A 15962-nucleotide genomic window follows, 5' to 3' on the forward strand; every position below is an offset into this window, starting at 1 on the left:
CATAAAACTAGGCAGACAGTAAGCTGTAGACAGATGGAGAGACCGTGGTACATTACCTCAGCCCTTTTCCCACCTGCTGTTGCACACCTTTAACTACCAGATTCACTCAGATTACAAAAGCATCAATCTTTATTTTTCTGACACATTAAAATTCTTAGACTTAAAATACCCCCAAAACAGAGAAGTTTCTTAAAAGTTTAAGAGTTCCAAATGTAAGTTCTGATAAAGAGGGCAAGTAACAAATCACAAACAAGATGATGTTCAGATTCCCAGATAGAAAATACATCTTCCACCTTCCCTTGGCCTCTAAACCTTAATTTCTTGTAATAACTGTGGCCTCCTGGACCCCTCTGCACTGTAGCCTAGAATTCAGGCACCAAACTGATTGTGCAAGCCAGAGAAGTCCTGAAAAATGTTCACTGGAACAAGTTGCAGCTCATGTATATGTGGGTGGCTCATCAAGACTCATCTAAACCCTCAATTAGGTGACACTGCTTTGCACACAAACGTAGCTTCCTGTAACAACAGGGCTCTTCTCATTGTCACTCTCTGGGGAGGGAACGGAAACATGGAAATCAGGCCCTGCATAACCTCACCCGGTGGGTGGAAGTTCCATGAGATGGGGTAGCAGTTCTCACAGCCCTCTACCCCGGCTTCCCAAACATGCACTACAACCATTCGATTCATACTGGCTGTGGGCTCAGCAGACTGCTCCACCACTAAAATTAACCCTAACAGGGTTAATTACCTAACAGGGGAAAAAATGTAGTTGGAGGAACCATTTTCTAGAGATGCAAACTGCACCAGAAATAAGGAGGCAGTCACACAACTACAGGGAAAGCAAGCCCTCCTCTCAACAGCAGTAAGCCATTATATTATCTCAAGTTGCCCATGGTATCTGTTTAGGCTGCAAACTGTTGAACTTGTTTGAGGCTCCTTGTATCAAACATGCACATGTTCAAACCTTATAGCACCAGTCTTTATTTGCCCCAGTGCTATGGGGAAATGCAGTTTACCTTGAGAGGGATCTGACAGATGGAAAACAGCTCAAAGAGCAAGTGATCCAAACCGGAAGTTTAAGGCATTAATGATACATTCATCTTGACTCCTAACAAGCTGCACAGCACACTGCTGGGAGTAAGCATAAGCTGGCATGTTTTATGTCCAGAAAAAACAAGGAGTAACGCCACAGTGCAGTCAGAGCCTCTGAAACAAACACATGGAAAAAAAACAAAGCTGGGTAGAAAAGGTGGCTTTATCTCCTCTGCCCCCTTAGCCACTCCCACCAAGCCAAATGTCACAATCTCCATACAGTCAAGAGTTTCTGAACATCTCCACTCCCCAGCTACATTCCCAAAGTGTCATCAAGGAGTGCCACAGCAGTACTATAGACCTTAGTCTTCCTAACAATAGCCCACAACTTCCAACTGCAAGCAACAGTTACTCAACTACTAAGGTGTATTTAGACTCTGCTTCTCTAAGTACTCTTGTTAGTGGCCTCAACAGGAGTGTAAAGAAGAGGAAGGTGGGAACTTATTGGAAGGTGACACCATTAAAAGAAACGGAATAGAGAAACCCTGTCATGCTACAACTGTGAACTTGAAATGTCAGCTGGGGTAGGGATTACAGCCAAAGGCTTCAAATCAGTTGCTGCTTTTACAGTAACTAACCAAAACCAAGTTACAATACTTGCCATTTCACAGGTATCCCAGTTAAACTGACTGAAAAAGGGGGAGGTTAAGATGCAGAAGAATTACTTTCTTTTTTTCTACTAGATTGGCAGGAAATTGAAATGAAAAAAGAAATTAAAAAAATAAAATAACATCACTGCCAGCCTTTTAAAATAAGACCACAGAAAATTTAAGTCTTGGAGAGTCACCCTAGTGGTGTCAATAACACCAGATCAAGGATGGTTTCAAATTAGGGGCTTAAACCAGAATTAGAAACAAAAGGGGGAAACAGCCAACCATTCTCCCACATCCCTACACTGGAGCTGCCTGACCCACAATGGGCATGGGGAGGTAGCATTCCAGGCAGGCTTGACGTTCATAATGTTCACATGCCCATCCAGGCCATTCTGGTGAGCAGATGGTTCATGAATTCCAAAGGAAACATTCTCAGTCACTTTCAAACTTGACAGAATTGATTTGGGTTGATATAGTGCCCCCACGGTAGCTGCCTCGTTTTTTCTTTGTCTTCTCATGGCGGAAAGACTTGCCTTTAGTGAATTTGAGGATATTGTTAGCCTTCTCACCCCAGTCACCAGCTGCTCCTTTCTGTGAGAGTTGAAGGGGGAGAGGAAAAAGAAATTCAGGTCACTACCCAAAAGAGTCAAGGCAATGCTTTGCACTTAACCATACCCAGCACACTCCATTAACACTGGAGCTGATACCACCCTCCCATGCACCTTCTGCCAGTGCTCACACACTTAACAGCACCTCCTGGTGGAAAAAATTTCCACCAAAAAAGCTCCGCACAGGCACACCAAGGCTGCTCGGCCAGTATTTGCTGGGGAGAGGCATCACCGTAGTGGGCAATACCTAACTCTACCTTTGCTTCAAATGAGTTATCAGCAACACGGGCATCCACCTCAATTTCTTCTTCCCTTACACGGCGGAATGGAGAGGCTGGCTGTTAAAGAGAAAGAAAACGAGATAGAGTAGAGCATACACACACAACATTCACATAGTGACAACCTCACCTTGCAAATATAGAGTCTTGCTCATGTCACCTTAATCTTTCTCAGGTTTATAATTCATTTCCTTCTTCAGATCAGGTGGCTCAGGGATGCTCCTGTGCAAGCACATCCAATCAACCTTTGCCACAATACTACTATGCACACACATGCACGCCCTAGGGTTCTCCAGACAAGGTTCAAGTGCTTGAAGAAGTAGCAAAACTACAATTAAAGCTGTGGGACCAACCACCCCCCAAAGCCCCAAACAGCTCAGGAAGCAGAAATGCCTCTGGCTGCAGTCACCACAGTCCATGCTCACTCACCCGCTTCACTTTGGGAACTGTGTGCGGTGTTTTGGCTTTGATCTTTGCCTTTTTACTGTGTGGTGTCTCTGGCTCCTGAGCATCTTTCCTCTTTTGTTTCTTCCCAATTGTGCCTGTGAGATGTAGAACAGCAAAACTTCAAAGGAAGTAACTGCAGTATTGGGAAAGGTAATGGCATCTCTCCCCAAGAATGCAAACCCAATTTTGACACGTGTGAGAGAGAACCAGTCCCTGCATTATCTCACCCAGAAAACAGACTGCTATAACAGACACTAATAGCCATTCTGGGTCAGCAAGGACTTTGCCATCCTAGCCTAATGGAGACAGATAATTTTGTGGAATAGGGTACCTCTATATTTAAGATTTAGTGCACTTGAAGTTCTGTTTCTTAAAATGTACTAGTTCTTGAAGCCTTACAGTATGCACTTGCACAAATCATTAGTGCATTCAAAGCTGTTTTTCTCCTGGAGGAAAAAAGATTGAGATTGTGCACTGGGACATTATCCATGGTGTCCTACTCAACACAATGTCCTCCAGCACTCTGCCTTGCTGTCACTAACAGTCACTAACATATGCATCCACATATGGCAACTGACAACTGTACAGAAGTGTACCTAACTTTACCATAAATTCTATTGCCAGCAGATACGCAATAGACAAAAAGGATCACACCAAATGAAAAACAAGCCATTCCTTCTCAGTACTGCACCAGATGGCATAATCTAGTAGCACATAGAGACTAGACTCAATATTGTTTAAGAAAGATTCTCATTTATGTTCAGCTCAGTAACGGTACCTGGCAGACTATAGGTAATACCTCCATTGACTTCTCTAGTCTCTTCTTCAGAGCTGCTTTCACTGCTGCTACTGCTGCCATCAGCTGGCTTAGACTTCACGTTCTTTGCTGCTGGTGTGGATGCTTTTGCCTTCTCTGTGGAGACAGCAGTCTTAGAATTGCTCTGGGCCCCTTTTGCTGCCTTTTTGGGCTTCTCATCCTCTTCACTGGAACTATCGGATGAGCTGCTACTACTAGAAGCAGCTGCCTTCTTCCCCACAGTTGCTTTTGCTGTCCCTGTAGACTTGGAGGTTGGTTTCACTGCTGGCTTCTTTTCTTCTTCACTGCTTGAGCTATCAGTGTCAGAACTGTCTGCTTTGGAAGCTGGGGTAGAAGGTTTGGACACTGGCTTACCCACTTTGCCAGCTAATTTAGCTGGAGTGGCTTTCTTCTTCTTTGCATTGTCAGAACTGCTGGAGCTGCTATCTGAATCAGAGCTACTTTGTGTTTTCTTTGTGACAGCTTGTGACTTATTTGTTGCAGGGGTTGCTGCTTTAGTTGTGGGCTTCACAGGGGCCTTCTTGTCAGAATCTAGAATGGAAAGAAAAAAAATAATCAAGGCTAAGCCCCATTCCTTGAACATAAAGCTAACATACAGATTCAATGTTGATACACAATGCACTTCATCAGCTGCTTGAAACAATACTGCCACAGGTATTCCTGTCCAACTGCACTCTCATACCCTGCCTAGAAACACAGATGTCTGAGCAAGCACAACATGCATGTGGAAATTTTCCTTTTCTCCTACCCCAATACCTGAGCTGTCTGAGGAAGAACTGGAGTTTTTCTTTGCTTGTCCAGGCTTGACAGCTACTTTTGCTAGTTTCGAAGTACTCTTCAGCACAGGTTGTTTAGCTGGGAGTTTATTCCCTACCTTCTTCTTGTCATCCTCAGAGCTAGAATCTAAACACAAACACAAAAAGAATGCTCTTTAAGTGACTGAACTTCTGGTGTAAGTATAGAGCTCATGGGAAGTGAAAATCAAAAGGGGTTGTGGCTCAAGGGCTGAGCGACTAGGTAACTGGCACTAAGCAGCATTTGATGAACATCTGGATGGTCGAGACAGCATTTGTCTTTCCAGATATCTTCTTTGTTGGGAAGCAGTGGAAACATGCAGTTTTAAGTTTTTCACTAATGCATACACAAGGAAGCACATATTTGGAGAATAAGGTCAAAGAGGTACAGAAGGGACTGGAGAAAGTACAGGTATGAGGAACAAGCTCAGGGAGAAGAAACCAAGAAAAGAAGCTATGTGGTAAAAATCAAAGAACAGGGAATAAACAAGGAGATAAAACTGACAAGGCAGAGAAACTGACGCAGCAACCCTGCAGTATCTCACTTAGGCTTTCTATTTCCTGTATTAAATGTTTAGCAGCAGTCTGAGGATGGACTGGAGACTCCTGCATAGAAATATGCCTTTGTATTGTGTGTCACAGCAATCTGGAATGCTAAGCCTGATCTATTCCCACATTTATGAACACTAACAACAGTAATCAAAACCTTGTATGGTTTTGAAAAACTAGGCAACAAAACCAGAAAATACGTAACTGCTGCCACTTGCTGAAGTGCTAGAATATGCGAAGACACCCATTCTAAATGCTAGCTTTCTGCAGACAGACAGGCTGCCACCTACAGTCCCTGCTGCGGCACTAGAGTTGCTGAGATACACAAATGAAGCACCCTGACCTAGGAGGGGAGACGTAGCACATAGGGAACTTGTATGGGAAATACAGCAGTGCAAAGTTAAACCTGATGAACAGAAGATACAAAGGACATTGTCCCCATTTCTGGAGTCACATTAAGAGAAGGCATCTTTTGAGTCTATTTTGAACTTGGTATGGCAATGACGTTTTTCATTTCAGAAGCTTCTCCCGACCACAATGGGACAACAGAAAGCAAAAATCTTCAAGACTCAGATCCTCAAAAAATATAACCATTAACCTTCCTGGAGAAACCTGATATGCATGATGTCCCACCCTTTCAATCTAGCAATATACAGACCTTCCTGCACTCGCCAATTGGTCTCACAATGGTGTCTCATGGTCAGGCTTCACTTTGCATAGTACACTGCTGTTTTCCAACTTCACATTCTTGTTAGATATGGAGACTGTGAAGCTTTTGAGCTTCTATACTAAGGATCTTAGTAGGTACACTATTATTCAGCAACCTAGCCAATAAAACCATTAATACAAAAACCCCAAAACTATGTCTTGAATTACCTGAGTCACTGTCAGAACTGGATTCAGCCTTCTTGGTAGTCACAGCTTTTTTTTGTGAGACAGGCGTTGTTTTAGCTACTACTGCTTTGCCTGCAAAAGTAAGCTCAAAATTAAAAGGCCACATCCACATTAAACCTTTGTCCTAAGATGCAAATTTTTCCAGATGCTCCATCCTCAGTGCACCTGTCATTCAGCCAGCACACTGGAAGCCAAGCAAGTACCTGGCCAGCTGCAGTAACAGGCCTGGCTTATTCCCGCTAAACTAGATCCTGATGACTTTTCAAACCAACATGTGCAAAATACTCCAACCTGCACATAGTTTGGATCCACAGATCGTATCCAGTGTTGTTTGGGATGCCTTCAAATTATTCAGAAGTTTCCAGAGAAGCAAATGGCAACATAGACTAAAGTCAAACGGCTTTTTCAAGGAATCCAAGACATTGTCAAAACATTGTCTGCACCATGTAGTACTTCCTCTGCAGAGTCCTTTCCTCACAACATACCTGCTCCACCCTTTGGGGTCACCTGCTGTGCCTCATCACTACTGTCTGAAGAGTCACTGCTCTCATCCTTTTTCACAGGAGCCTTGGCAAGGCCTTTCTTGGTCTGTGTAGCCTGAGGAGGTGGTACAGCACTGTATGGACCTACAAAGATAGACACAGCATTCAGATGCCTGCATAATATTCTGAGTAGCACATGAGAGATTTATTGTAGTGAGAATAAAGCACTTCTGCTATTTGGCTCCATTTATTCATTGTTTATTTGAAAGGATACACACACTCTACTGCTACCTCCTGTCTCTACTGTGAACTTAACTCTCCTCTTGGCGTTCACTGACCCAACCATCTCTGCAGAAGTTTTTTCTGCACTTTTGTAAGAATGGGAGTTTGTGTTGCCAAAACTTTTCAAAAACCCCAACAAATAGAGATATCAATTGTTGACTGTTTTCCTTTACTGCCTTCTCAAATCCTCTAGTTAGAAACCAGACTCAGTTTCAGTGCTTGATCCTCCACAAAGATCAGCTCTCTACTGGAATCTTAAAAGCACTGTATTGAAGAGGCCCATTTAGCCCATCAGTTGGACTGCAACTAAGTAGCCCTGGATACTTCAAAAAAAAAAAAAAAAAAAAAAAAAAAAGAAAAGGAAAAAAACGCCTCACAAACTCTCAAAGCCTTAAAAATGCTTAAATTGCTTCAGCTGCAGAATAACAAAACCACTGACAAATTACTTCCCAAATCCTAGCAGTCAGGAAACCTGCAAGAAACTTAGAGGCTACCTGCATTGAAGACATGCAAACCAAGCAGTCTCTGTCACAATCTCTCTCACACCCCATCCCTTGCTGAGGGAGGAGCTGAATTGTAAGCTTAGCCCCAACAGCACACATGAAGAGAGCTACTGTATTTTCCAATTCATGGTACCACCACCACCTGGAACTCTGTGTGCGGCAACACTTGCCTGTGCCCTGTGCATGCTTCTCTCAGGACAGTGAGACTAGCAGAAAGCATCCTCCTCCCACGTAGCAGCAACAATATTTAGTACTTACCAGACTTCAGCTTTTGTTTTGCAGGCGGCTTTTCATCATCTGAACTGTCAGATGAGTCCTCGCTACTGGAACTTTCTTTGGCACGTTTGTTTTTTCCTGGACATGCTTGAGTGGCTGCAGGTTTTGGCAGAGGCGATTTCTTGGGAATAGCCTTATCACAGGAAGAAAAGACATTCACATTAAATAGTAAGTTATAGAAGTCTTGTGGGAAGAGCTGGATGTGGATCGTGTTTAACTCTACATCTCATGTAAGACAGCAAATTTTAAAGACAAAGTGAGAAAGATTAATGAAAGTTCTCAAATGTAAATTTTAAGAAATGTATGAGCATAATCTTTCTGGCCACTCTGCTCCTGCTTTCTGTTGCGTGCATCCCTAAGGAGGGGCTCTTCTGATCAAGGGACACAGAACTATCTGAAATGACAGCAATTAAATAATAGCTGATTAAATACAACTCTGATTGTTTTTGTGTTGCAGAAAACATTTTTAAACTCCCAAGTGGGAAACTCAAAATTACAAATAGCTAAGCACAAAAGAAATGCAAAAGTGAACATATAATAAAGACTACAATATGGTTATGACACAGTGATATATTTTCATGTAAAAGGAAGGAGCAGAGGAAGTGGTAAGGAGGTATTAGGGAAGACAGCAAATGCACAAAGAGGTGCTAGAATACATAATCCCACTGTATAAAGGAGAAGGTACAAGAACCACAAACACTGGGCTCAGCATCTGTGTCATCTGTGCCTTTGTCTAAGAATCTTGCAGGCCCTGCAGGACAGATAAACCCAGTCTTACTAGACTTCTACAGTGTTCACAAAGCTTTTGACAGCCTAATATACCTTTTTTGGTGCAGTTTCTTCCTCATCAGAATCTTCACTACTACTGCTACTGCTTGCTGCTTTTCCATTGAGGGCCTTGGTGGCTGCCTGGGCAACTTTACTTCCTTCTGAGATAAGCAAAAAGGGACATTAGAAAATATGCTACAGTAGATAAGGGGTAATTATACTCAGCATGAAGTATCACAGAGAGAAAAAAAAAAAAAAAAATCACAGGAAGCCAATACGGCAGATTAAGAGAGTATTGCAAAGCAATTGTTTTAACCTAGTGCAAGCTTAGAGAAAGCATTAAGGTTACTGATTACAGCTACTTATGCAAACAATGCAGCATCTGGGACCAGATGTTTTATTTGCAGTCAGTTCTACTCCTATTCTACATCAGAAGCAGACTGGAATGGAGTGCAAATGGCAACGTCAGCAGATTTTCAGACTGCTGTTAATACGTGTGTCTTTGCATGTAGCTACAGCCCACATCACTCCTGCCCTGGCTTTTTTGGTTTTGCACTTTGACTCACGATACACAATAAGACATACCTGATTTAGGTGCTGCTGGTTTTGGTGGCTGTTTCTTTGGTGCTTCTTCATCTGAGCTGCTTGAGTCAGAGCTGGAACTCTCTGCTTTCTTCTGAGGCAGGATTTTGGTACCAGGTGGCTTCACCACAGGTTTTGCACTTTTCTAAATGTCAAGAGGGAAAGATTATTAGCCCTTGTAGCCATGAAACAGTGAAAAAGAGGCTAATAAGTGGAACATATGTACAGATAATATAAACATCTGTCTTTGAAAGAGATTATAATTTTGACTTGGAAATGCTACTCTCCCTAATGTTTAGGACCTGAAAATCTCTGGATAACAATTCTGCTCTTGAAAACCTCCCAGCAGCCCATGGGAGACTTCCTTTGCACCTCAGACTCCACTTCTGTTCTGCTTCCATAAATGGGGCAGAGCTCTGGGGCTGGCACTGTTCTCTTCCTTCTCCAGACCACACTCATTTGAAGATAGAAGACACTGACTGGGCAACTCTGGATGGTCTCCTCCAGCACACCCTGGCATCATTCTTCCCACCCCCATGCTTCTCAAGACCTTGACTACAGCAAGAAAAGAGAAGATTCGCCTTTTTTATATGCACCCATATGAAAAAAAAAAGGTAAAAACTTTTTTTAGTGACTGTAAATAAATCTTTCTCCCAGAAAAAAAAAAAAAAAGTAAGCCCTGGCAGTCTGAGGATGAAGCAGGGAGCAGGATATGAATCAAAGTGGGTGCTGGACATTAAATCATCTTCCACAGCACCAGTTCAAACGGCACACCATCCAGTACAGAAATGTCTTCTTACATTGTACCTGCAGAAGCCTAGGCACTTCATAGTTGAAGAAAAGTGAGCCCAGTTTCAGAGAGAACTCTGCTGGTCAAATTTGCTATTATCCATCACTGTCAAATGTGCGTGAAAGAGGCTGGAAAGAAAAGCTGACCTTTGCTGGCTTCTCTTCCTCTGAGTCTGAATCATCACTGGAGTCCTCACTGCTGCTCTCTGCCTTCTTGGCTGGAGGAACTGCTTTTGCCTTGGGCACAGCTGCTGCTTTAGCTGCAAATAAGGGAAAGCACATATCGATAATAAGTTAACTCACAACTTTCATGCACCCATATCCTGCACTAGTGTGTATCAGGGCAAAAGGATATGCTAATTAAACCATGAATGAAGTTCATAACAGTGACTTGGTTTCTTCAGTTTTAGCCAAATCGACTCCCTTCTGGTTACTGACTGCTTTTATTAACATGGGACAAAAGAAATCATTTTGCCTCAAGTGAAGCGTACACCACGATCCAGGCAAGGCATAAGAACAACTCCAGATAAAAAGGGAAAAATATGGCTCACCACATAACAAAGTGCAGTGGAAGGACGTATTTTTTGATAACACTAAGACACAGGTTTGAGAGAAAGGAGGGCAGTAACCTCACACAAGCCGCAGGTGGGATACTCCACATTTCTTTGGCAGTAAAAGATATCACTACTGTACTGACCACTGTATCAAACAGGTCACAGTGCCCACCAATAAAGAAGAGCCTGATAAATCTTAACCACGCAGGAATTTTGTCAAATTACGCATATTTAAATAGATGTGAAAGCACTTAAAAAGCCTGAACTGGTTTTCCTAAAATAGCAAGATAAGAAATCATCCTTTAAAGCTCTCAGTGAAGCTGAGAATCCCTGGAAAATAGCACGGGGTGGGGTGGGTGGAGGATCATGAGGAGAGTACCAGTCCAATCTACAGACACTCAAAAAAGTTTTGCTCAATATTTAAATCAACACATGATTTGAACGTGCTGAATCAAGTTGGAGTAACCCTGCCAAGACATCCTATTAGTGAGTGTTCAGGAAGAAGAATCTCAACAGAGACAAGGTAATAAAAATGCTACTTTTATAGCACCTACAAAACTTAATACAGCCCAATGCCTCCACCAATCTCAGCCAAAAGAGACTAGCTGAATGGCTAAAACTTCCTAGCGCACACAAACCCTGATGTGCTTATATTAAAGTTGGATAAAGAGATCTCCCTCAGCTAGGATGAATGCACCTCACATGTCTGTTGCAAGTCTTTTGCCTCTGATAAATCAGTCAATGAAAACCTAGTCCTCGATAGCTGTTGAAGCACCTCAGATGAGCTGCTCAAGCCGAGCTCTATATCCAGATGAGGAGCCAATGCCAAACACAACCCTGGCCTGCCCTAGGGCCTCTCACAAACCCCACCTGGTTTCTTGGCTGGGGGCTTCTCATCCTCCTCGCTAGAGCTGTCATCGCTGCTGGAGGACGGCTTCCTCTTCGCCTGGGAGCCGTTGGGTACCAGCTTTCTCTTCTTGGCCGCCGGAGACCTACAGCGAGGAAATCCAAGGGCCGGACAGTGGTCGGCGCTGGTCGATCCCGGCAGCCTGGCAGAGCATGCCCGCGCCCTCTAAACCCCCACCCCAGTAAGCTTGGACGCCACCGCCGGAGGGACACTTACTTCAGCCAATAACTATAGATGTCCAGGAGGGAGGCTGCGTTGGGGTCTTGCTCCTTCTAAACCAAGAGAGAAGACGCGTCAGTCGGTCGGCCACTGGGCCGCGCCGCGTTCCGCTCCCTTCCCTCGCCTCCCTTCCTCTCCCCTCAGCCTCACCCCGCCGCCCACCGCCGCCGCCTCCTTAGCGAAGGCGCGCGCGGCGCCGTCGAAGCGGTTCTCGCGCAGGAAGGCAAGCACGAACGGGAAGAGGTCACTGGGCACCACGCGCCACTCCGCCATGCTGTCCCGCCGACACGTGCCGCCCGCGCGCACGCGTGCGCAGCGCCACGTACATACGTACAGGCGGGCGCGGGAGCGCTGCTCCGGCTCCGCCTTCCCCGCCATGTTGGCCGGGCTGTGAGGGGGGCTGGGGAGCCGGGCGCTCGGTCGGCTGGCGGTGCGGGTGGGAAGGGCGAGCAGAGTGGGGATCGGGGAGGCATAAATGTCTTCCTGGTGAGAAAGGAGTTAGGTCCGTTCAGTGGCTGTGATTGTGTCTGCCTGAAGGCATCAACCAGAGCGGGAAGGCTGCTTGTGGGGCAGAGGCAGGCTTAGGGACCGCCGCGGGGAGGAGGCGGCAGGAACTCGGGAAATCTCTGCGATGAAACTTGCAATGTGCATATGGCATTGGAAGAGGAAAGGCTCCACTCCACTTAAACGCCTTCCCCCCCATCAGTCTACTCTTGGCTGTAATCCATTTTAAATATGGTCACTGAAAGGAGAATGGTAGGCAGCCGAAGGAGCAAAGGATGCTGCATAGAGAATAACAAACCAGTAGCTGCGGACCATCTCAGTCCTGGTAGTGGCTTCACCAATAGAGTGCAGTACTATGTAGCTTGAACACGGCAGGTAGAACTAGGTGTTGACAAGATTAATCAGCAGTCCCAGGAAAGCTGAGCTATGAGCTATGTTCCACATGAGGTATTACGCAGGATCAAAGTGAAAGTGCAGAGAAAGAGGGTAGAAGTAATGTTGAGGTCTAAAGGGGCTGTCTGTAAGATGAAGCCAGAGAGAAAATTAGGAATAAGATTTCTTACAACATAGGTTTGAAGAGTATCAAGAAAGTAAGGCTGGAGAGACTTAAAACAGGCACACCTATTAATCAGGATAAGCATATACTGAATGTCCAAGCCTGGGCTTAAAGGGAGCTCCTGAGCCTATGGACAAAGGGTGGGTATTGGAGCCCCAGGTGAGGCTGATCAGGACAAGCATGGCCTGTTAGAGTTCTCAGGACCCTGATAAGGAGATTTCATTCAGCTGTTGTATATTGCTGTAGCTTTAAATTAGTCATTTCTCCACTAGAGTTTTTTCTTCTGTAAAATTGAACAGTTGCTCTGATGGATGTGGTGCTCTGTTCCTGCCTTTATGATGGGGCATTATTTTTTTTTTTTTTATTGCTCCCCTCAATTGAGTGTACTATAAATCCTGCTGAATGTAAAGGAAGAAGAGAGTCACACTTAGAAAGTCCTGAGTTAGGGCTGCCAAGGTTAAGCAAATAGCAGTAGTGCAAGTAGGTAGGTCGTGTTATGCCTTTCTCATTTCCCATACCCAGCCCCTCTGCTCTTGATCACCTCTAGATGCTGCTGTGCCGTGTGTGGGGGTTCTGTCCGTCGTGTGCAGTTAGGTAGTGCCTGCTAAATGCTTGGGCAGGCTTTGTGTGCAGCAGAGCACCCCTGTTGGTGGTGTCTCTGCAAGGTGCTGTGTGTGTACTGCTGAGGAAATGAAAAGCAGCTTATATAGTGGAGGATTGTACTATAAGATACTGACACTTTGTGCAAGTGCTGCTGCCTGTAGCGTAGAAAAGGAACATTAAGCTGAGGGATTATTATGGATGTGTATTTAGTTTTCAGATAGCCCTGATCTGGCCTGCCCCTGTTATATATGGGATAACTTGGGTTGCAGAAAGGAAGCTGTTTCCAGGAGCCAATTCTCCTTTCAGTTTTTGTAGCTTCCATCCACAGTAAGCTACAGCTGGAAGCTTTATCTGTAAAGCTCAGCACAAGATCTGCTCTTTTGCCTGTATCAGAAAGGAAGAGATGCAGCTATTGCTGATAAACTGTCCTTATTTTAAGTTCTGCTGTCTGAATTAACTGCTCTGAGGAACAAGGGAAATGAGTGTGTCTGTTTTGCTGGCTTGCTTTGCTTCTTGCCTGGCTAGTAAGCATTTCCCTCTCCTGCCAGGCCTTTGCCAGTGAGATCTGTTCCCGCGTGCACTGTGACTGCTTCTCTTTGGAGGTGTGTGGCTGTTTAGGTGCATTTGCTGTGTTGTGCCTGCAGTTGTCCAGGTGACCTGGGCAGGCAGTAACCATGTAAAGAAAGCTGGTTTGTTCTTGTGTTCCCCAAAGGAGTAGTGGGAGATCCTGCTGCTGCTTGTAGCATACTACTTCCTCCCATCACATACTTCTCATAGGTCTTTTCAGCCCTTCCCCTTGGCTGGCATCTCTCTTTTGTTAGGACTGCAGGGAGAGCTATTCACCTCAGAAGAGGGCATTCCCGTGAGAGGTCTCTGTCATACTCTTGTGGCCAAGAAGAAGTGAAAAGATGGCATGGGTATTCAAGCACTTACTGAGTCCCTTCCTTGTTACTCCTCAAAAATACCTAGCAAAAAAAAAAACCAATAGCTCCAGAAAGAGCAATCCTGCCCTTTTCTTTGGACAGGGATAAGACAGATCGTTGAGAATAATGCTGCAAATACAATGGTGTTCCCATGCTGCAGTGAATTGAAGGGAGGAATGATCAGACTTGGGAGACAGTCAGCTTTGGGCAAGCGTTGATGAAAAACTCTCTCTGTTTCTTCATTTTGTTCTTAACTCGTTACAAACTGTGTAACTCTCTCTTCCCTTAGGCCAACGTGAAGGGGCTTTTGCCTCGCTTTGTTATCGGAGTTCTTCGGTGGAGGTTGCTGTGAAGAACCTCCACCTAAGCTGAAACAACAGCCTAGCAGTTATTTTACCTAGGCTCCGTTGGGAAGGCTCATTAATTTCACTTTAGTTTCCTGGGGGCTTTGTATTGATTAAATAAAATACATAGCACCATAACTGTCACTAATCCATACGGAGAAGCCCCATGGGTTCCCACAAAGCAGGAAGCTGACTCTGCTAGCCCTCTAAGGCTTTAAAGAGCAAAAGAATTTAAAAGCTTGTTCCAAAGAGCACGTTGAAATCCTCATCTAACATCAGAGAGATTAGTTTGGTTTTAACATTTTATTCTGAAAGTTAGAAGATAAGCAGCTTTACGTGGGAAATAATGTAGAACAATCATTATAAAGCTGTATATCCATGGTTATCCACCTGCTTTACTAGTTCTTAGTACATGTGTATTATTCCATAATAGTAAAAGAATTTGGCTAGAGACTCTAGTTTGCAACTAGTAAATTTTTGTCCCTCACACAAATCCCAGGTAGATTCTGTATTTGCACCCTTCCCCAGTTCCCAGGTGTTCTTTATTCTATTGTGCTTTTTCAGGGTGATTCAGATGGGAAAGTACTGGTTTATTCTCTGCAGACCTGGGGTTCCTCAAAAGGCTTTATCATCAGGAAGTGCTTTTTATCCTAGTACTTTATTATCGTGGGAGCAAACACTGCTTTTGGAAGACAGGCTGTGGCACACAGTTTGTAAGCTTCAAGTAGGTTTGGGATAAAAAAAGATTTGGAGGTCACAGGAGAGTTTGACCAACTTCTAAGTCAGAGTTGATTAGTAGGAAAGAGTTGATTCGTGTTTGTAACCAGCTCTGTTTAAACGTTAGCATTTGTAAGAGTAAATAAGCTGCAAGCACAATGTCCAGTGACTGCTTGGGGAATGATTGTTTGGGAATCTAGCTGGTCAGGTATCTGCTTTTGTTTTGCTGAAGTGCAGCAAGAAAAGACTTTACTAGTTCTTACCAAAGATGTGTTTCTGAACACAAATCAGTGCAAGTTTGCAAAGGAATAAGCAATTATTTAGGCAGAATCTGTTGCTTGTTTTCTAGCAACAAAATTAAATTGAATCTTACTCTCAGAACTTCAACAGTGTCCTTTCACTGCTTCTTGTCTCTGTACTCAAACATGAGCATAGTCATACAGAGTCAGGTAAATCTAAGTTAAAAGACAGCATCTTCTAGAGGGAAATACAGAACACCAAGATGCTTCATTCTACGTGGAACAATTTGTTTTCCCCTAGGAAAAAATAAAACTCCTTGCTCATAGGAGACAGAATTCAAAGCCAACTTTAGGAGTGTACATGGATCAGGTCTTTCTTGTTCTCTTCCACAACTATTGCTCTAAGTTTCTTGTGACTAACGATAAGGAGTTTCTGTATCACCATAACACATAAGCTTTCCTCGCTGTAGCGCTGTTTGCTCGGCCACCCATGGAATGTGTGTTTGGAGCCAGCTGGAATTTCCCTCCAGTGGCAGGAGGCTCCCGCTGTGTACCTGTCTGGAGGGGGGGATGCACTACTGGCTTTGACGAGGCCGGCCCGGAGCCTCCCCGTGCCCTGCTCTGCAGGGGGCGTCGCGGGCC

At 44.4% G+C, this 15962-nt stretch overlaps 1 protein-coding gene across 1 annotated transcript; it reads right to left on the reverse strand.

Moving 5' to 3' along the window:
• Positions 1 to 890: 890 nt before the first annotated feature.
• Positions 891 to 11741, reverse strand: NOLC1 (nucleolar and coiled-body phosphoprotein 1). The gene is made up of 14 exons (XM_061459357.1): positions 11585 to 11741; positions 11432 to 11487; positions 11179 to 11300; positions 9902 to 10014; positions 8969 to 9110; positions 8438 to 8541; positions 7598 to 7748; positions 6558 to 6698; positions 6055 to 6144; positions 4592 to 4738; positions 3818 to 4366; positions 3001 to 3113; positions 2551 to 2631; positions 891 to 2276 (listed from the first exon to the last, which is right to left on the reverse strand). The coding sequence occupies exons 1-14, from the start codon at positions 11705 to 11707 to the stop codon at positions 2118 to 2120; spliced, it is 2091 nt and encodes a 696-aa protein (XP_061315341.1). The 5' UTR covers positions 11708 to 11741; the 3' UTR covers positions 891 to 2117.
• Between the last annotated feature and the right edge of the window lie 4221 nt (positions 11742 to 15962).

The sequence above is a fragment of the Pezoporus flaviventris genome, unplaced genomic scaffold, assembly GCF_033815535.1.
Source record: "Pezoporus flaviventris isolate CSIRO_AGI_PZ_B2104156 unplaced genomic scaffold, CSIRO_AGI_Pfla_v1 ptg000029l, whole genome shotgun sequence".
In the NCBI taxonomy this organism is placed as follows: Eukaryota; Metazoa; Chordata; class Aves; order Psittaciformes; family Psittacidae; genus Pezoporus; species Pezoporus flaviventris.

Excerpts from the sequence above, each read along its gene's own strand:
- NOLC1 (XM_061459357.1), bottom strand. The coding sequence starts at position 11,707 with ATGGCGGAGTGGCGCGTGGTGCCCAGTGACCTCTTCCCGTTCGTGCTT. Across the intron at positions 9,111-9,901 it reads AGGAAGAGAAGCCAGCAAAG|AAAAGTGCAAAACCTGTGGT; the intron begins GTCAGCTTTTCT and ends CTTGACATTTAG. Across the intron at positions 3,114-3,817 it reads GACTAGAGAAGTCAATGGAG|GCACAATTGGGAAGAAACAA; the intron begins GTATTACCTATA and ends TACATCTCACAG.